The 22,467-nt window shown below is 39.8% G+C and overlaps 1 protein-coding gene across 1 annotated transcript in view; it reads left to right on the forward strand.

The window, feature by feature from the left end:
* SLC7A11 (solute carrier family 7 member 11) overlaps positions 1-22,467 on the forward strand; it is a 64,970-nt gene that overhangs the window by 31,814 nt on the left and 10,689 nt on the right. The window contains exons 7-10 of the mRNA XM_009569028.2: positions 16,029-16,152; positions 17,342-17,445; positions 17,944-18,040; positions 21,507-21,656. Coding sequence (XP_009567323.1) covers positions 16,029-16,152; positions 17,342-17,445; positions 17,944-18,040; positions 21,507-21,656 — 475 coding nt within the window. The remainder of the gene's footprint in view (positions 1-16,028; positions 16,153-17,341; positions 17,446-17,943; positions 18,041-21,506; positions 21,657-22,467) is intronic.

Here is a 22,467-nt window from a genome sequence, read left to right on the forward strand (position 1 = left end):
ACAATCAGACGTAGCTGCTGTGTGTGCCTGCTGCTTTCCAAAAGCTGTATGTTTTCCTTACACATTTAGTCAGAGACTGACCTAATGGGTTTTATCGCAGTCTGTAGTGTTCTGGAATGTGTACATAACAAACATTCACTTTTTCTTTTTCCCTTGTGCTATTTCTTCCCCACCCCTTCACCTCCACCTTGTTTTTTTTTGGTGCTTATATTGCTGTTGAGTCCTGTGGTGCTATTCCACTCCATGAGAGGGAGAGAGATGATTGTCGAGTGTAGTTTTCAGGAGTAAATATCTTTGTCATTGACAGCTGCTTTCTAAACACCAACTTAGCATATGAATTGCTTCAACTGACTTCCAGTCTTTTTATCTCCTACTTCCACTTTATTATGTTCCTATTTTAATGTAAAAGGGGGAAAAAAAAAAGAAATCTGATGTTCTGTTTAGAAATTGACTGCAGTGAAGATCTACCTGTGACAGCATTTAGACTGATATGCCGGTCAATATGTGTAAATTGGAAAAGAGAGTGATGTAATCTATAGCATCTGTAAAGGTTTAAAAAATGTACCTTGATCATTAATTAAGACCATGAGGATGTCTCATAAAATCACAACTGAGGAGAGCAATAATTCACTATTGAATAAAGAAAGGCAAGGTCACTTGTATAATTACCTATTCTAACATTTATATTCCCTGTATAAATTGCTCCTACTCACACAAAAGTTGAGCTGATGCCTGTGGAAATATTCAGGACTAGGAAATGCAGATTTCATACCTGAATTTTTTGTAGTATGATTTATTATTTCATACTGTCAAAGTTAACTTATAGCACATGCCTGGCTATTTAAGGAAGGTATTTAAGGACGAACGAGTGGAAAAATAGAAGAACAGAAATGAAAACTATGGATGCAGGGTTAGATCAGCATTGCTATTTGGGCTTTTGCTTGGCGGATTTATGTATTGAAATTAATAGTACTATTCTTTCTCTCCTAATGGTCTGATATAGGATCTGACTCCAATACCCTTTATGTTTCAAGAATGTAATAAAGATATTGCAAAGCTGTTAGCACAGGAATCAGGAAGGTAGTCAGCTACCCGAAAAATGAAAGGCATTCACCAAACATAGGCGGAGGATAGAAGGCAAAAGAGAAAGGAAAAGGTAAATTGCAAAGGCAGAGGCCATAATACCACACTGATACACGCCAGTACACAGGGCTGGTAGTGGCTCTGTTCCTGTGTGTGCTGTTAGTGGGGAGGAAGGTAAGGCAGGATGGGAGAACAGCCTGTTTATGCGATGGTCTTCTCTGCTAACGTAGCATCTACACTAAGGCAGTACTTCAGAAGCCATTGCTTTGATATGTTTGTTTCTGCTTATGTAGGCTCTGTGATTTAAGATAAAAGGCTCAACTTGAAATGAAAATGACTGAACAAAATCTCTCAGAATTCTGGAAACACTTGGAACTTTTTGAAGATTACTTGTAGTTCTGAAAATGCATCATTTGACAGGCTGCTGCTGAAGGAGAGGTGTCTGCTGGAGGGGAGAGGTTCCTGTTGGCTGCCTGGTGGGATGAGTGGACAGGCAGGTGCATGGGCTTCCATGATGCATAGCCTTATATTTTCTGATCCAAGAGTAGTCAAGAAAGGTAGTCTGGACGTAATCTTTTCTTCAATGGATGAGAATGTCTCAACATTTTGATTTTTACAAGTGACTGGCTTTGTCAATTTAATGCTGATGATATCAGGTGTCTTGACCACATATGGACCTGAAATGTACACAGAAGAGTCAAACGTTTATGTGGAAGTGGATACTTCTAAGGCAAACCCTCAACCAGGTTTCTCATCCTCTATCAAGCACATGGCATCTCTTTTTGGGAAGTAAATTTCAGGGAACCAGCTGGACATTCCTGCCCTCCTCCTTTCTCCACAGCAGTAGAGGTGTCTCTCTGGTGTGCTGACCACCCCACAGGTTTGTGGGAGCTGGCTGGCTCTCACAGAGAGTCTTGTAGCACCTCTGGCTCAGAGTTTCATGGAGCTTTGGTGGCTCTGAGGCATAAGGAGAGGTGATAAGCCTACATGCTTGCTCCAGCTTGGGGTGATGGCTGCCCCGGCTATCTCTGCAATGGCTGTTTAGTTCGTATTGTGCAGTGTCACATCGCTACAGAGCAGGTCACTCCTTTCCAGCCTTTGTGTCTCAGTTTGCCCACTGATGTGATAACCTCTGAAGTGCAAGGTGTGTTTGCTTTTCCTTTATTTTTTTTCTTTTCCCATCTGTTTGTTTATGTGAATCATTGTTACTGTGAATCAGCCCTGCTAAGGAAGTAAAACAAACATTTATTCACAGTCTCCCCTGTAGTTGGCAAAATCCTAATCTGCTTTACCAGCAGGCTAATGTAATGTAACAACAAAAAAAATGTAACCTTCGAAGTTTCTACTGCCCTGCATTTTCCTTCATTTTCACCACCTGAAATACATGTGAGACTATTTTACCATCCATTTCTCTTGCACCGAGGGACACAGTGGTACCTGTACAGAAGGGTGACAGTATCCTCTTTACGGGAACCCTGAGCTGCCCAACAAAATATTCCTTGCAGGAGTAAAAGTCTCTTGCAAGATTGATGTACTGCTATAGGTCCAGAGCTGTAAAGCATAGTGTATTCTGCTGGAGAAATCATCGGTCTCTAAGGGCTAAGCTAGCTCTTCTCTCAGTTGCAGTGAGGGTCCCAGGCTTTCAGTAATTTTCATTCATTTTAGGTAGTTCATAAGCAGGTGGCCTGACTGAATTTACTGGAAAAGAGGTGAGACAGCAGTGCTTTATAGGCAGATAGAAAAGTGAGTAAACTCATCAATCTGTAATAACCAGATGAGGAAAAATAAATTGTCCAGGTAGGGATTAAATAAAGCTGTATCTACGTGCTTACAATGTCAACCATGGCACCGAGTCCTTTGTGCCAAACATACTGACTGGGCTGAATCAGCAAATGTTTTGCCCTCACAAGAATTACTGGCCTGAGAAGCAGTTTTTCATTGTATTATGATCTATTGCCTTTTTTTTATGCTAATGCAGTGCCTGGAAACCTGGATTTTACTGGCTGATAACTACTCTCAGCTTATGCTTCTGGTTAACAGCTGGGTAAGGGGACAAAGTGCGAGTCCAGGTGAGGTGGCTCAGAGCCTGCCTTTTGATACAGAGTATCATCACTGTGGTTCCCCACAGCATCCACATTTACCATCTTGGGCCACGTGTGGGTTATATTCTCTGTGAAAGAAAACACATGTTTTTTATCTAAGTTTTGGTGTTGATTCTGCTCTGCAGTGCAGACAAACCTCTCCCAAGTTTTCCCCTTCCTGCTTTGAAACAGAAGCCTGGTTTCCCCTGGTGCTGGTGGTTTTATTTCCTTATTTACCAGTGGTATTAGCCATGGGAAGATGATTCTGAGCATTCACCTTAATGTTTCAGTCTGATTTTTAAATCCGGGTTTCAAACAGCAGTGAAATCTCATTGTAAAACCCAGCAGAAGCCAAGAAATTCCTTGTGAAATTGCATAGGTGCAGAGCAGTCTTTGCTTGTCATTACTGACAATGTCAGTTACAACGTGTATAGAAAAAATAGAGATTCTCGCAGCTGTTTTTCCTGTTATTTATAAAAGAAAGCCAACACCCACTGCCTGTAGGTAGTTATATATGGCAAAACCTGCTAGTTTAATTCACAGTGTGGTGTTCTGGTCTGTACTGTGGTGCATTTTTCCTGGCTGCAAAAGAAGGAACAAGCCTCTCTGTGCCCTTTCTTTTTCCTTTAATGCTGAGCCTCAAAAATTACAAATTGCAGAGTGCTAAGCCGGTGTTAGGTGAGCGTGGTATTATACCAGAAGCTGCAGCAACATCTCGCATGCCGTTAAGAGTGACCTTGTATTAGAACACCATCTAAAACTCCTATAGGTTGGTGCTGGAAACTAACTGACAAAGTAAGATAGCATATTTTAGTGATAAAAAGTACAAAATAGGAGAATAAAACATAAATAAAGGAATGGACTACTAAAATTGCAAGGGTAGTAAGCTCTTTATTGTAGTCATCTGCATCGGGTTGGAGTTTTACATCGGCACAAACAGTAACACGTGCCATGTCATCAAGAATACTTATCCTCTAGAACAGCATGGTCAAAATATCAGTAACAGTGGTATTACCATACACAAAAGAAGGAACATACTATTCTGCCAATTGAACCAAGTGGAACTTACTCAACTTTGACAGTCTTTTTGGGTGAGACATTCAATGGTGTTCTCTTATTTGATTGTTCAGCTTTAATAAGCGGTGAAATTGCTGATTTGTATTTAAGATATGCAACAGTTATGTTGAAAGAAGACAATTTGCCTTGGGGAATCTTTCCTGTAGATGAACATATCCCTTTCTATGTGATCAACGAACTTCTATCAGAGGTGGCTGTAGGTTCTTCTTAGCCAGTGAGTGCTCAGATCCCTATTGCCCTGCACAATCTTTCCTTACGTGATAGCTGTTCTGTATGTGTTTATGGATTTATTAGTATTCTGGAAGTAGGTCATTTACATTGTAGCTTACACTTTGAGATTTGGCTGTGAGTGTGTAGGAGTTCTAAATATACAGTGACAATCATATTTTATTTAAGAAAAAGAATATTGTTAACTAACAACCCATAAGTGTTTTCCATCATTTAAATTATGGTACAGCCTATATCCATGAACTGTAAACTAAGAGGATTTATATAAGATTATAATGGCTCTAGAGGAGCTGTGAAGCGAATTATCAGTATTTTACAAGTTACTCTGCTGTGGTCCATTATGTCAATCCTCATTCACTTGTAACACTTTTTGTTGAACAAGTACTGTTATTTGCATCTTCATCTTGTTATTACGTTTCATTCATTGCAAAAAAATGGACACATAAGAATAGCATTTAATTTTTTGAAGTATGATGGAATGAAATGTACGTTAGAAGAGTAGTTTCTATATAATTTGAAAAGATCTAACAGCAATGAAGAAACCTCCTTCATAGATCATTAGAATGATAGAGAATGGGAGCGCTTTAATCTGACAAGTGATTTAACTTCTGGGTAGGGTTATTTTAGAGAAAAGAAGAATTAGATTCATCCTATAGCAAAGGGCTGACAGGGACTTCTATTCTTTCATATCTGTTTACTACAGGAAAAAAAAACCCAAACAAAACAGCTGCTAAGCAAAATGAGATAAAAGTAAAGATTTATCCACAAACAGTGTAGAAATTCCTTTTCATTGGGCAAAACTTCATTAAAGGATGAGTTTCTTGTGAGAGTAGGGACAAAATATTTCTATAGATGTGAAATATAAGCAGAATCACTTTAGGATTCTTGCTTGGTGATTGAGAAGGCCATGAGAAGAGTCTTTTTCTTAGTTGCAGGCTATCCTAGACACGAGTAGGACCCAACTGTAGGCCACCTGGTCATGGTATTGACACTTGTCAGAGTCAGAATGCTGCTCCAGAAGAACTGCCCCGGCGCATAACAAATCACATATTTTCTTCTTTCCAAAGAAAATAATTTCCTCCACAGAAGCTCAAATCTTGCCATCTGCTTAGTGCTTATTTTGGTTACTGAAAGAAGCCTTGCAAGCACTTTTGCTGAACCAAAGCATAAATTGTCCTGTTCCAGAGAGCTGGTGTTTTCTGTAGACTTACTTTCAGGTGCAGATGTCAGGGAGGCTGGTACTGGACAGTGATGTGCTACGGAGTGCCAGGAGACAGGACTTTTAGATGGCACCTGTACCTGGTTTTTAATAGGTTGATTTTGAGTCAGAATAAAAGACAGTGCGGTATGTTCTGTTGAAACCATCACTATGAATTTCACTTTAAGATTTTAGCATGGAAGATTAGTACATCATTGACAGTAGGGTACACTGAACAGTGTGCAATGGCAAATGCCTTAAAATACTGTCTTGTTGACCATACTGTCCAAGATCACAGAAAAAAATTAATAATTATGGCTCTTTTATGTCATTATCCAAATTGGAAGGAACTTGATTTGCAGAAGAGTTTCAGTGCTGGCTCTCTAAACGTAATGTTGTAGATTTCTCAGCTTAGACACAGAAAAAGGAAAAAGAAGCCGTACTGGTGATTTTGAAAATTTTATATGACATCACCTCATCACTTCTTAAAAAAAAAAGATGTACTCCTCTCCTGTGCATGTGATTGTATCTCAAGTATTATGAAGGTTTAGCTGGAGAGGATTTCTGCTTCCTGATATTTTCTTTCTCAAAGCACTGAAGATAATCGAATAGAAAAAATTGATAATCCTCATTTGAACTTCACTCAGGTGCCTCTGGTTACTGCATGCTACAAACACATGTTTCAGCTCAGACTTGGAGTTTTCTGGATTTCTTTTCTGTATCAGAACTTAGTAATTTCTTACAGAGTTATTTCATACTTACAGAGTATTTCAGCTATACGGGCTGTCCTTAGAAAGAAACTCATTTCCTTGCTTTCTGTAGAGAAAACTATTTATCTGCTGGAGAGCCCCCTTCATGGCAGTGCAGTATTGTTAAGACATCTCCTTTTAATTTCATTTAAACCCTTTTATGTCTTTTAAGATGCTAATGCTTCAAGGCACCCGTAGTTACCATTTTTCTCATTTTCAGTTCCTTCAGAAGAAGAACCTTTCTTGGTAAACAATATTTCAGTTTCCATGGTGCTCCTTATTACGAGTAGCTGTTCTTTTCATCACTGAATGGTGCAATATTCATTCATGCTGAAATATCAATGGTAACATACAGCAGCAAATTGTTCCTTTATGATCCTTGGCATTGTGGAAACTCTCCTGCTCAAAATTAAATGTCAAGGAATTTAACAAGTATGAAAAAATCCGACTCCTCTTTTGAACGCACACAGAGACACACGTTCCTCCCTCCGGTCCTCTATGCATTTGTCTTCCCTTATTACCATAAAGAATCATTAATATGCTACCAGTAATGCTTCCTAAAAAGTTGAGCTGCAGGGCCGGGGAGTGGTGTTCCCTCCTGTACCCTTTGCCAGATCCGGCTGAGGTGTTTTGTATTCAGGCTGCCTGTTCCCAGGCTCTGAACTTGAGCGGCTCATTTTGGGAATGATAGCAGCTTCGCCAGCCAGCTCCCTTGCATTACTCAAAGTGTCGCTTTGCCATTTGCTGTGCCATAAATCAGAAACATATGTCCTCAGTATAGACAATAGAAATACAGATCAAGGCAGGGCTCTGCTTCCACCTGAAACCTGCTGCCTGCAAATGCGCAGCATTTGGTAGTAGAGGAAGAGTAGAGGAAGAGTGCAGCACGATTTTTAGTGGATTTGCTTTTGTAACAAACGTAATCTCTTTCCTTCACCATGACATTATTGTTGTGTGGTAGCTGCTGTCTACTGGCTTAGGTTTCGCAGCTATGAGAACTGATCTGCTCATTTTCCACCTCAGATTCCCCTGCTTATACTGCTAAATGTTCCCTCGCAGCTACTGCCAGTGCTCCGCTGACTGCTATTTTTGTGCTTCGTGGGAAAGTGGCTGTACGGGAGGGCAGATCTGCCTGCTTGTAAGTCTGCGGGGAACTTCAGGAGACTTAGTCTCTCCTACGAAAAGCAATTCTGCCTGGGGAAAGTAGATCCTATTCATATCCTCAGTTCCTCAAGGGCTGCTGACAGACCATTTCGACTTGGGACTTTGGCTGGGAGGGTTCTCCTAGGAGGAGATGTTACGGGGAACAGTGTTACTCTCTGCAATTGGTACCTTTCTTGTACCTAAGTTTCAGCCAAGGGAATATTTATACTAATTCACTTTTTAGGAAAATACAGGGAATTAGTAATTTCGAATTCCCAGGAGAGCTTCCTGCAATAAATAAAACTGCTTTTAATATTCAATTCCAGCACACCGTTCTTTTTCCATGTATTTAAAGTTTGGCAGTGAGGTACGTGTCTGTATGGAGCAGTTAAGAGGAAGTTAGACCTGCAAGTCCATGTTGGATAAGGCAGCTTGGAGGAAGTGCTTTGAATCATGCCTCTGCCCTTCATTTCCATACTTGAGGTTGGTGCAGGTAGGTGTTTTGTTTTTACAACCCCATGTCAGGTTTGTGGTTATGACTTCCTTGCCTCCAAGCAAGCACTGTGATTTACTATTGCTTCTCACCATAATCTATGCTACTGGCAGTGCAGTAAGTGCTTCCAGTAAATAGGCCTTAGGAGAAAATAAAATGCTGGAGCTTGTGAAAGAGCAGAGGTGCTCCCTTCATCTCCTGGTAGAGCAGGAGGTAGGCAATAAAAGTCAAATGTGAGGTTTAACATCTCTGGTGGAAAAGGTCACAAACTTCCTTGAGTACATGAAAGTTTCTCACAAACGAAATAAAGGGAGGATATCGAAACACTGGTGTTAGGTGAAATCATGAAGTAATTCATCAAATCCAGAAGTGGTAATATACTTATACTTGCATCCTCTGAATTTAGCTTATGCTGCCTTTTAAAAGGCGAGCTTTTGTGAAAGAGGGCGTCAGACGCTATTTAATTACAGGTCCAACCCAAACCACACTTTTATGGCAATAATACGTAGGTAAATGAGCACCTTCATCTGAGCATCTTCACAGTCATTTCAGGTTCTGAAATGCTAAATGCAGGTCCTTTGCTAGAGATCTTGCTCAGTTACTGCCTGAGCACCTTGCTGTTCTCCAGTTAAGCTTCCCAGACTTTCTCATAATAAATACGACCAAGTTCTCAGGGCAAGCCTGGCGCCATGTAGGGTTGGCTAGGACTGACTATTACAAGGGGAAAGAAAAACCAGCTTAGGTCCTCGGGGCCTTTTTCTGCTTGGGAGGTGTATGAATTGGGGTCAAGATACAGTGCAAAATAAAAGCCCTGTCTGATTATTCCTAGATGTCTTGGAAATAGTCAGAAAGTTCTTTGAATAATCTTGCAAATAAGGTAATCTGAAGATGTTGAATACTGGCACTTGATGATCATATGGAACTGGTTTATCAAAGAGTTGACTGAGAAGTCACAGGGGATGGTTTATATCTTATGTTTCAAGTCTGTGTTCCATTTCCTTTTTATTTTTTAAGGGATATTTTTAAAAAATAAACCTCCATTTCACTTGCATTTCATATTGTTTCAGCAGCTGTGTACTGCCTCTTGTGCTTGCTTTCTGGTTCCTGAGTACTTACGTGCTTGTCATACAAAAAACGTACATGGCTGAGCAGACGCTGTGTGATGGATATTTAGTGTCGTAACCTCGAATGTGGATTTAGCTGTCATCTTTAATATCTGCTGTGTTGGCTTAGTTTTCTTTGGGGATGCTAGGAATGCTATCCACTCCATGCGAAAAGACTCAGGATCCCGCTTGAAAACAAGAGGTCTCTCTAGTTGGAAGCCCAAGTTTCTGCTCTTTGAAGAAATGTGTTTATAAAAGGCGTTGGCTTGACAAGTTAGGGCTTAGGCTATGACATAGATGAATGTGACACTGTGGTGACATCTAGCTTGCCAGCCTGAGTTAGCACATGATGTGATGGCAGCTGGTTTAAATATCTATTAAAATAAAGCAAATCAATTTGGAGGGTAACAATTATCCTCTGGTGAGCTGTTGACAGATCCGATTCTGCTTGGGACTTCATTTGGGAGGGTTTGTCCAGAAGGAGACGTTACGGAGAATGGTGTTACCCTGCACAATTAGTACATTTCTAGGTCTTAAGCTTTAACCAAGAGAGTATTTATGCTAATTCGTATTTTTGGGAAAGCCTGCTGGAAAGGATATTGAAGACATTTGAGAAGTTAATAAAATCTGCTGCCCTTCTCAGCACACTTGTAATGCAGTTTGACCTTTTAAAGGCAGTTGGTCATAGAAGATTCCTTTCATGAACTGTAACCAATTATAATCGAAAATAGTGAAGTCAAACACCAGGAAGAAAGCAAGTAATTAGGCACAGCAGAAGCCTTTTTCTTTTCTTGCTAGGTGATGAAAGCGAGAAAGGTTTTAAATGCAGACCATGGCCTGATTCTTCACTACACTATCCTAGTGTCATGCTGCTGCATCTCTGCAGATGTCAGAGGTACAGAACCAATGCATCGAAACAGAGAAGGAAGCCCTTTAATGCTCGCTCCAGAGGTAACATCCGTGGAGCATGGGGTAGCATAAATGAGAGTGCAGCTTAGTAGCTAGTCTGTCCTTTTTTTCTTTTCTTCCCTGGAAAATCGCAATCAAAAGAAGATGAAGAGAAGTCGCGTAATTTAATAGTGTCTGAGATGGAAGCCTATAAACAGCAGCATCAGTCTGGAACATAAGGCTGGAACATATTGGGAGGCAGTGAAGAGTGAGAAACAGTGATCTGCTGAGGAGAACCTTCTCTACAATAAACAAAATAATAAGAGCTCATTTCTGAAGTCAATCATAGCTGAGACCTGTATTAACATTTACAAATATGTGGATTTGAGAGGTGCTGTGATGATTCCCATCTCTTTCGCCTCTCTGTTCCTGGCTTTGATTCTGTCCTGGGAGGTGGCCTCCTTTTAAGTTTTTCATCCTCCTTTTCTCCTAACAGATGGGTGATAGTGTGATTTTTTCACACGTTGAAAGATGATGAGAACCATTTGATCCCTTTAGTGTAAAAGGCTGTCTTGTAGGCTGCTTTTCACATGAAAAACATGCATCAGAGATAAATAAGTTTGTATTAAAACATACTGCTTTTCTCTTCAGGGTTCTACATTGCCACAGCTCATAGAATGACCACTTCAGAATGGCAAGAAATATAGGTGGGGCTCTGGAACACAGTAGTTAATAAGCCAAGCCCAGGTGTCTTCTGATCTTGCACTAAAGGCCTGGGAATATTAAATTACTAGGTCTTTCTTGCTCCTTTCACTATTGTATTTGGTTAATTTTTTTCCAGTGTCAGGTTATTTGGATGAATTTTCACTTGTGACTTCTTCTGCCAAGCTTTGGCCTTATGACCAGGGCAATGAATGATTAGATATTTTAAGAGTGCCAAAATCTGGAAACAGTTCATTTGGAAAATTGCTTAACAGATTGTAAATGGTAAATAAATTATTGCAGAAGGGAACTTTTGAAAAGGATTTTGAAACTCCAGTGGTGGTAAATTTTCAAATCAAGAAGTGTGTATATATATATATATCTATATATATCTATATATATCTATCTCATGCTCTCATGCACAAAAATTGAAGTGAATCCTACTCTGGAAATCTTGTGAAGGAGTTAGGACTTTTCATCTCTTCTTTTTTCTTCTTTTTTTTTTTTTTTTAATATTGCAATGTAGCAGAAAGTACATTTCACAATTTCCATAGCACAGTAAAAATGTAGTTTATCTCACCTAACTTTACCACTAATTAATTGATTTGTTTAGACTTTCTTATTTATGTTTTCTGGCTGGGTCCCACTGGCACAGCTTTTTCCAGGACGATTGACTTGTCGTGAGCTTTTGTAAAACCTAGATTTAAAATAGACACAAGGAAATTATCCTGGCATAAACAACAGAGGATGTGGCAAGAAGGTGTTTCATACAGGTGAACTCGGATGTCTCGATGGGGCATGTTTGACTGTGTGCTTATCTTTTTGCCCAGAGCAATCACAGCTCTTAGTGCTCGCTGTTTGTTGATAGAGAAGTCATCATCAAGCTGGGGTATGAGCTGTAGGCTTCTGTTCCTTAGCTGATTTATTGACATTATTCTCCTTGTCACCAGCTTCTCACTCTGGCTTTCTTTCTCTTTTTTCTTTCTTTTTCCTCCCCCTTCCTCCACCTTGGTCTACTCTGTGTTTCTCCTCTCAAAAATGTTTGTAGAAGGTAGAGCAGCACCAGAGCAGGTTATCAGAAGATCTATGATTCTGTAATGCTGAAGGTTGACTACAAAACCCAGTGGATATCTTGATTAACTGAATCCCGTGCCCAGGCTCTGGGACCCTTTACAGGCTCTAGAAGGAGGAGGAAATCTTCCAAGACTTATATGGCATAACTTGTCGATGCTTTTCAGTGCCATATAGCCACAAGACTGGACTAATGATATTCCTAATGCTGAGTTTCTCAGTGATGGTAGACTCTTCAGTGACTCTTTTTCTGGGAAGCCCAAGGTAGATGCACTTTTCATTTAAGCCGTTGTGATTCCTCATTATTTGTATATAGGGCAGAAGGGGAAGATTTGGCTTTGAGTAGTAGCTAGGGATAGGTAATTCTTAAAATATGTTTTAATCTGAATATTTTAATCAATGTTTAGATGCTTGGAAGCTACACTAATTGTCTCTCATCTGATTTTATAAAGACTTTTAAATTATATTGTCAATATTTTCCTGATTCAGGTTTCCTCAGATTTTTTTTCCTTTTGATACTGATTTTCTTCAAAGTTTTGGGAAAAGAAATTAATATTGCAAGACTTCCCTGGCAGCAGCTTCCCCTTCTGCCTGAGGATCACCTTGCTTTTATATTGCCTTGGCAGCAATATACTGGACACTTGCAAATTCTTGTGTAAGTTTGGGGCTAACATTAATGCCTCATAGTGTACTCAGTAAAACAGATTTGAAATGAATTTTTCTTGATTTTTAAATCTGTTGAGATTTCACTTTGACATGGAATGCAAAGGGAGAGCACTGCCCTACAGTAACCAGTAGCCACTATAATGCACGTTCACAACCTGGGTGCCCTTTAAGTAAATAAAATATTGCAGGATCCTGTATCTGAGCTCAAGAATGATATAATTTTTAAGCCACTGGCCGTTCTGAGGTCTCTATGTGTTGGATGAGATTTATGTCTTGGTTCTAGGATTATTTTCTTTATCTTCAGTGAATCAAAATCTTAGAGTGAAAAAATATATTTTCTTAAATTTTCTGTCTCCTGGTACAAAACTCTCAGCTAATTGTGTAGCTATTGTGAATTTGCATTACATGAGAAGCACGGCTTATCGAGGTGCTAACAACCTATGTTGTGATTGATTCATAGGATGCAGAAGTGAAAAGGTGAAATCTGCATAGATAGAGGGAACTTAATGGAGAATAGAACTTATATAATATTTTTCCTGGTTTGGAGAGAAGTCTAGGAGAAAATGAAAAAATGCAAGAAAGTTGGTAAAGTGATCCTCCAAGGAAAGAAGATAATCTTTATTGATAATGGCATTACAGTTTTTATTCCAGTGCAGTATCTGTAGTTCATAGCAGAGAGTTTGATAATGGGATCCTGTTGCAAATTGGGAACTGCCTGTTAAGTTGGATGGATAGAAACACACGATTAAAGTTCTCGGTTACTGATTTTACATACGGTTCATATCTGTCTGTCTGTGCTTTCAGAAAATTCAAGGACCAAGTGTAAATCTGAACCGAGGTGTCAGTGAGAAATGAACTGTACTGTATTACTCATCCCTGAAAGCTTGAAATTGGCCTTTTCTTTTTGTCTAAATCTGTCACAGAAGGCAGTGGATAATAAGCAGCACTCAGAAAGGTTGTGTGTGAACATAAGGCAGCCAGCTCCTGCCAGGAGACAAAAGGAGATGCAACCTGAGCATACATTCTACTCAGAAGACAAGGACTCGGGGGCTTAGTAGTCACAGTACCCCTTGTGCTGCTCCAGGAGTGGGTTATTATCTGTGGGTTTTTTATGGATAGTGCTTGCTGACTAGTTCTGGCTTGTTTTTTTGAGGGGGGGTTTATCCTTCTCAGATTTTGTTGGTGGTGGTCTTACCATCCAAGAGGATTTAGCGGTCTTCAGCATAATAAGACAAGACCTACAGTGCTATGAAAATGGTTGTGTTTGAAAGAAAGCGTGATTCCCCCCACCCCCTGCCTTAGTTTTGAACTGCCATTTTGGTTTAGAGGAAATTAAACTGGGATTCAAATTAGAAGGGAAGACAGTAAGCAGGTGTTTGGGAAGACTTGGAACAGACAAAGCTAGTTTGTTAATTATAACAACATAATTTTAGTCATTCAAGTGGCATTTGTGAAAATAGTACAAAATTTGCTACCTTTTGCTACCTTTAACTGGGAACATTTTTTTAAGGTTGGGATGAGTGCTGGTTTATTCAAATATCTTGTTCCTTGAAGCACTCCTCTGTGATGCAGAGGACATAATTAAAAAATCTGTTCTGAGAGGCTTTGAATCTATGTATCCCTCCCTTGAATCAAATGCTAAGTAGATGGAATTCAGTTTACACCCAGGTCAGGCGAGAAGTGTAATCCAGTATCTGGCAACTGACTTACAAGACCACTATTTTTGCACAGATATGTTATCAGTGTGCAATTCTGCAATGTTTCTTGTGTCAGTACCTTTATGGCTTTTCCAGCAATACAGCACTTGTATTGTAAGCTGTTTGCTCAGACTGTTGCCTTCTCCATCAATAAGGACATTCTTCAAGCTGACTGGATCCTCTCCTTCCAGCTTCTTCACCTGAGACCGTTCGTGTGAGTTAACAGTGAGTTAATGAAGTATCATAGTGCTTATCTAGATTTGGTGCTGCAATACAGCATGATCCTTTTGCCTACATGTTTTTCTAGGTTAGAATCATAATCATAGAACCATTAAGGTCGGAAAAGACCTATAATATCATCAAGTTCAACTGCCAGGCCAACACCACCATGACTACTAAGCCATGTGCTGTTAATGACAGTGGTTTCTAAGATGGTCAAGAAGTGTAACAGAGATACTGTCCTGCAAGATTTATTTACTTAGACTCAGTTTAGAGCTTCTGTTCAGTTTTATATTGGCCTAACAATGACAAAGATTTCTTTGAGAAATAAGGACAGGTAGTGAAGAAGATGCTTAAATTCTGATCCAACAGTGTTTCTTTGAGAAAAAAATATCAGAAAATAATGGATCTTTGTGTTGGTTTTCAAAAGACCTTTTTCTTTGAGATAATTGCAATAGTTCTTTAGGACTGTGCTTGCAGTCTTTTCTGGGACACCGGAATTCCTTGTTCTGTCCCTCCTTTCTCCCACCTGATGGAGTGACTTTCACAGTAAAGTTCTCTAAGCATGGTAACCTCTCCATCTGTTCAAAAGCAATCTTAATATAGATAGCTGGAGTGAACTGGCCATGAAGCAGGAGCTCTCAGATCTCCTCAGAGGGAGCCCACATACTGTGTCTTTCCAATCTCAGCACTCAGCCTTGGAATTAAAGGACAAAACAGTGGTTTCAGATCTGAGTCACTTCTCAGTGCAAGGCAGGTATCAGTGATATCAAGAAATGATATCAAGAAAGAGACTGGAGCAATGCTTTAAGCATCTGGATTTTGTTCCTAAATTGAACATTTGCCTTTAGTGTGGCTTTAAAAGAATCCACTGGGCCTCTGTTACTCTTCTTTGAAATCAAAATAATTCTTTTGAGACTGGGAGGACATGCTATATAAAAATTCAGTGGTTTTATTTATTTGTACGTTATTGTTCTGTCTTTTAGTTCAGATGTCCGGAGTTTTGTACTATTTAGTACCAACTGTGTTATACTAACAGTACAAATTTGTGGGGTTCCTATTCTGTGTCATATTCTACCCTCCTATACTCCTGAATAGCAAGAGACAATTGGGACGTGGTAAGGAAAGGGGAGAATTTCACTTACCAGACATTTTGGCTTTCAGGGAAGGATGTGGAATGACCTCCAAGTGCACAGTCTTTGAGTGCCAGTAGGTATGTCACTGTTATTGCTCTCCTGACAGAGAGATAGACCACCTGCAACTCTCATCTGCCTTCTTGTTGGTTCAAGCGCTGGTAGTTGCTGCCTTACTATTGAGCTTAACTTGAAAGTCAGTCTGGGTAGGCAGCTTATATGGGCCATATTTCCCTTATGGGAAGCGTGGGGACGCTGGCATTTCCAGAGGACTCCTCCATCAAATGGTTTCTCACCTCTTCATGATAAAACTATTTGCTTTGTCTAGATGGTTTTGTTTAGATGTGTTATTTTTTACTGGTAGTTTCTAATTATGATATTTCTGGATCACCAAATGTGCGTTCACCATCATTAGTGGCTTCTTCTTATGTTATTTGTTTCATGTTCAGGGAATAGCAACCAGATTGCAAAATAATGAGCTACCTTGTGTATTTCAGAAACATACCCCTCGCAATATGCATTTCAATGATTATCGTCACAGTTGGCTATGTGTTAACAAACGTGGCTTATTTCACTACAATCAGTGCTGGGGAATTGCTGCTTTCAAAAGCTGTAGCAGTGGTAAGTTACAGAAGAAAAATACAAAGCTGTATCCCTGCTGCACTTGTATTTGTTGATCCATTCTTATTTCCAGGGGAAAAAATAAGGTGTAAGCATCCAATCAGGCTTTTCTATGGCTCCTCTTTTATACCGCATACTCACACCCCAGTGAACTTAGTCTGATTTTTGGCTGTTGAGTGGGATTGCACTTAAAGTCATCTATAGCATTTGTAATGTAATGTTAGACCACGTTTATTTACCTGATATAACAAAGTCAATAGGACTTAAATTTTATAGCTGAGTGCATGCTTGAAAAAATTCTGTGGTAAATGTAGACTGAACTCCTGAGAAGCACAAAACACAGATATTTGTGGAAGTGGGAGCTCTGAAATTTTTAGGGGTTAAAAGGCAGTAACACTGTGTCTGCACAATGTGCATCCCAAGCACTTGGGAACGGGACTGCTGTGAATACTGGAGTTCACTTGGGGAGGAGTTGCAAAGCAACCTGGCTTGGAAATACTGCTTTGATTGTTCTTGCTGAATTGTGGCGATGACAGTGATTTTTATTTTTGTTTTATCTGACTCACAAAGAGGAAGTAAAAATTTCCGTTTACTTTCTGGTAGTGACACTGCCTCTGGCTATTTCAATTAACGTGGCATTTACAAAATGACCAAATTTGGTACCTCATGGGAGATTTAGAAACAAAACATTTTGCAAACCTGAAGAAAATTTTGCATCTCTCCTGTGGCACCCCAGACTCCAAAGAAGGCTCTTCTGGTAACCTAGAACAATAAAGCATGAATGGATGGACTATACCAGTGGGTAACATCAGCTCGGTAAAATGAAGGCTGTAGGGAAAAAAAGCCCAACAACTTAGCTATGCAGATCAGACTTTGATCCATTCAGACTGGGTCTTCTTTTTGGAGTTATAGTGGTCTACAGTGACATAAGTCAGGGCCTGATGCAACCTCCACAGCATTGCCTCAACTGGCGATCTTCCATGTGGTCAGGAGTGAGGATGGGAGACCTCATCTACAGTAGCTGTGGTGTCACAGTGTTAGAGGTAACAAATGCACAGCACAACTTTCAGTGAGGGATGCAGAAAAAGGTTGTAAATTAAACTTACCATACTTTCCTAGTAATTTAATCGAGTAAAATTTCTTTCATCTTTTATGAAAAATCACTGTATGTTTCTCTTTCCTCTAACAGACCTTTGCTGAACGACTAATGGGAAACTTTTCTTTAGCTGTACCAGTATTTGTTGCGCTCTCCTGCTTTGGATCTATGAATGGTGGCATTTTTGCAGTCTCCAGGTAAGCTTTGCTGGTTATTACTAGGAGTAAAGGGCATGGGATATACATTGAAAGTGAGGAAGCGAGGGGAAAGGAGAGTAGGATTCGTTCCTTTATAGTAATTTATCTTTTCCTACTAATGTTTACCAAGTGTGGGACTTTTTCTCATTTTGTTCCTGTTGAGTTTAGTATGTTATTGTTAAAACACTTTGAATGGTTTCAAAACGGATTCCTCTGAGCATAGCACTTAATTAATGGCTGCTTTGTTTCATGTGAGGAGGGAAGTTGGAGGGAAAATATTAACTAATTCCAAACACTGATCACAGTGTAAGGTAAGGAGGGGAAACCTTCAGAGTTGACTTTGATTTCTGCATATGGGCTTCTACTGCCAGCCTTTTCATTCAGAATACCTCAAACAAGCCTAAGAAGTGCTGCTGTGCTCTGTGACTTTCATGAGCTGCTTTGCCTACTCACAGTAATGAGCACATTTAAAGTCTGTCCACATTTATTTCCCACCAGGATGTTCTTCGTTGCATCCCGTGAGGGTCACCTTCCGGAAATTCTCTCCATGATTCATGTCCGCAAGCACACTCCTCTGCCAGCTGTCATTGTTTTGGTAAATCATACAAACAAATGTTCCTACACAAGAATTCATATTACAGGCTTGCTCTGGAGGATTCGAACAGAATTTCGGCACTGCTTGGGTCTCATTTATTAAAGCATATGTGGGCTTTGGGCAGGGCAGAGGACAGTGAAGAGAGTAATGAGATTTGGGAGTTCTTATTCTGTCATCTTCTTGCTATCGTGTTGGTAGCACTTGATGGCCAGTCGCTGCAGCCTAAATCACAGAATCACAGAATCACAAGGTTGGAAAGGACCCATTGGATCATCGAGTCCAACCATTCCTAACACTCCCTAAACCACGTCCCTCAGCACTTCATCCACCCATTCCTTAAACACCTCCAGGGAAGGGGACTTGACCACCTCCCTGGGCAGCCTCTGCCAGTGCCCAATGACTCTTACTGTGAAGAATTTTTTTCTGATATCCAACCTGAACCTCCCCTGGTGGAGCTTCAGGCCATTCCCTCTTGTCCTGTCCCCTGTCACTTGGGAGAAGAGCCCAGCTCCCTCCTCTCCACAACCTCCTTTCAGGTAGTTGTAGAGAGTAATAAGATCTCCCCTCAGCCTCCTCTTCTCCAGGCTAAACAACCCCAGCTCTCTCAGCCACTCCTCGTAAGACTTGTTCTCCAGCCTCCTCACCAGCTTTGTTGCTCTTCTCTGGACACGCTCCAGAGCCTCAACATCCTTCTTGTGGTGAGGGGTCCAGAACTGAACACAGTATTCGAGGTGCGGTCTCACCAGTGCCAAATCATGTCTCATTGCTCTTTATTTCTAAGGACCTGCAAGTGATGAGCTGGTTCCTTTTCAGAGAAACATTTTCCAGTTAAACAAACAGAAACAGATTAATTTAACTGAAAGTGCAGCTAAACACCAAGATCTGGGAGCGCCCTAAAGGCTCATTATACTACCTTATAGCGAAAAATGCAAACAATTATGCGCCAAGATAATGGAAAGGGAACCCTCAACAGTACAGTGTAGTGGTGATTAAAAAATGAGAGAAAGTGTGGCTGGACAATAGTCTGTGAATTTTCTAAGGAAAACCACCAGTATTATAGTCGAAATCCTATTACTGACGCTAAAATAGCAGCAAAGCTAAACATTGACCATGTGTTTGCATTGCAGACTAACTTGTGTGGTAAAATGTTAGGACAAAATGTCAAATTACTGACCTCAAATATCAGTTTGCATAGTGCCAAGATTTTCGCTTAACTTGCAGTCCTCATAGCCATGGGTGTTCTGCCGCTCTTTTGAGACCAGTGTAATATATCTGGACAGACCTCTGAGTCTGTGGGGAGTTCTAGTCACAGCAGACGACATGTGTACGCTAGTAAGGTCAGATGCTTGTGCTGGAATTTAAATCAGTTTTTGCTATGGATGCTTGTAAGTTCACTTCTGAAGTGCGAGTTGAAGTATTGAATTTTATATGTGCATATACAAGTGTAGGCATCCAAATTTTGAAGATTAGGCAATGTGATTATGGTGAAAGGTTTTAATGAAATTCATTTTACATAAGCGTTTAGTTTGCATTTTATTTTCTTTGTCTGAAGTAGTCATGCTTTGCTTATTTTCTCTGGAATGAAACGCGCAAAATATATTAATATAATTTAATATAAGATATTTTCTGCTATTATATCCAGTCCTGTTATACCAGTGCATTGAATTCTGTTGAGAAAGTCAGATTTTCATATGAAGATGAGATTATAATTTTTTTTCCTTTCCTTATTGCAACTAGAATAGTTGCAGAATATATTCTGCATCAATAGTCTGTGTTTTAGAATTTTCCTATTTTATTTTTCTTAGCAAAATCCACACACTATAAGAAAGGGAAGAACTTTTCAGGAGAAACTGAGAAAATAATTATGCTTATTGTTTGAGGCTTGTTAAATAAATTATTTTTAGGAATTAAGAAATCCGTTTATGTATGTATGTCATGTTATTTGATAGATGTGTGTGTAACATCTCCAAGAAATCAATCTGATTGTAGCCCTACTTTTTCCCTGGAAGCTCTCCTTCATTGTCTGTTGCCCCTTCTTGCATTATCATGCTTATAACTGAGATTTTAAACTTTTACGGACTGGGTCTGTATAGAAGAAATCTTGTTCAATATAATTCAACGGTAAAATTTCCTTTGACCTTTACAGAGAAGGAGTTTACTTAATATCTGTATGTAAAGAATCCAGTACCTTGTAAGTCATCAGAGGCTGGAAGCCAGAGACCCATATTTGAAATATTGATCCTTCTGGTTCAAATCCATACTGTCTTCACTGCTTTAAAGTAAAAAAAAAAAAAAAAAAAATTAAAAAAAAAGTAAAAAAGAGGTAGAGAGGTTGTGTCTGAATAACTAATAGAAGTTAGTTTTCCTTACAAGAAGATTTAGCCCATTGTTTCACTTCATTTGCAGTTGATTTCAGCTGTTGCTTTGTTATAAAGCTGGAGAGACTGCCACTGCCAGGATCATCTGTCTTGCTGAACAATATGGGCTGTGGTGAATTTGACTCAGTCCTTCATCCCCAAATGCAAAGACTGTGTCAACGTGAGCACAGAGTGTCTCATATGGGAAATGTGGACTACCCTGCAGAGTTGATCCAAGCTACAAATATTCTGCTTTTGTCCAGAGATTATCCTGAAATAGATCCCTGTAGCCTACACTAATCATCTAACCCAAGGCACAATACTCTATACATAAGCTTTTGCCTGACTCGCAGAAGCCTTGTATCTCAGAACAGCTTTTTAATGAGGAAACGTATTTATTCTAGTACCTCTTCTCCTTCTAGCTGTTCAGTAGCTTCCTGAGTGACAGCTAAATGCTTCTCCCTGCTTAGAAATGTTTTCATTTCCTATGTGCAATAAGTTTACACCATGGAAGCCTAAAAATCGTACTGCAACTACAAGCTGGTGGTAACCCAGTGTCCCCAGCTGGCATCCCATGCTGTGTAGCTAACTCTTACCATGCGCTCTTCGCTGAGTTCCCCTGTTGCAGCCTGGGGGACCGTAAGACCATTCTTCCACTACACACCTAGAAACCTCCACTTTCATATGATCGTATGTGACTAAAATTTAGCTGTTCTTGTCATTTCCATCCGTGATGAGCAGCTAAAACTGCAGTGGGCTAATGTATTTGTAAGGTCCTGTGAGAATGGTACCCACAATGCTTAAGCATTTTGGTGATACAGTGGGCTATGTGCCTGTCTATTTGTCTGGGTCACAAGGGACATATATGTATTGATCACATGTGGCCACCCATGACAGATATATATCGATTGAATGAGATCTTGGAGGACAGCTAGATATTGATCACACACCCGATTGGCATGAGAAAAGCAGAACAAAAGTCCATGACCCTCAGGTTTATCTGTGAAAGGCTGTGCTTCTTGTATCCGTGGAAAAATTTGACATCACTGCTGTAGAATAATAGACATCAATCCACTAAATCTCTCTTATGCTCTCAATTTCTTTTACAGCATCCTCTCACAATGATAATGTTATTCAATGGGGATCTCTACAGCCTACTGAATTTCCTCAGTTTTGCCAGGTGGCTTTTTATTGGACTAGTAGTTGCTGGGCTGATTTATCTCAGATATAAACGTCCTGATATGCCTCGTCCTTTCAAGGTAACCTCCGCTCTCTACTGTTTTACATGAATCTTTCTTTCCCCTATCTATTGTGTAGTCAGACAGTAAAGGACCATTTTCTAATGTAGAAAGCTAACCTCTTTTTCAAGAAAAACTGATTTAATAGAAAATAGCTTTTTGCACTGAAGGATCTCCAAGTGTTTTCCTGCAAGCTCCTGAGTGATACGCTTGTGGCAGTCCCTTCTGAAAGACAATTCTTGCCTATCCCCAGTGCTTGCGGGGCACCAACGGAAACTGCTGTGCCAAAGTGAAGGTGTTGCCTGTCTGTCACATTGAGGCAACGTGATATAAGCTGCACAAAAATACCTCTAGTCTTGTGTAGTTGCATAAGGTTCAAACTGCAAATATTAGGGTTACACGTGCCAACCTGATTTTCAGCCAGTCTTCTATTTAAAGACTATTTAATAAATATTAAATAACGTTTACTTCATTGTCTATCTAATATAGACTATGTCAATTTGATGTGTTAATAAGTTAGTAGTGCTATTATTATGGTATTTGGGACTTGCAATGCATTTTCAGACACAGTTACTGTGAATCCAGAAAGAGAATGCTCTTTGAAGAGTAGCTGCTTTGGCCTTGGTTCTGACACTCTTATTGCTTAGTAACTTCTTAACAAAGTAAATTGGCCCATTGTGTAACCAAAAAGATAACATATGTCATGAAAAAAACCAAGGAGAAATCTATCCTTATTTATGTATTACCAAGAAGCCTGTTTTGTGAAGAACTAGGAACGTGCACTGTTGCATTCCTGTAGGCATATCTGTAAATAAGGTCAGCAGCACAACCT

Source organism: Cuculus canorus, chromosome 4 (genome assembly GCF_017976375.1).
Source record: "Cuculus canorus isolate bCucCan1 chromosome 4, bCucCan1.pri, whole genome shotgun sequence".
In the NCBI taxonomy this organism is placed as follows: Eukaryota; Metazoa; Chordata; class Aves; order Cuculiformes; family Cuculidae; genus Cuculus; species Cuculus canorus.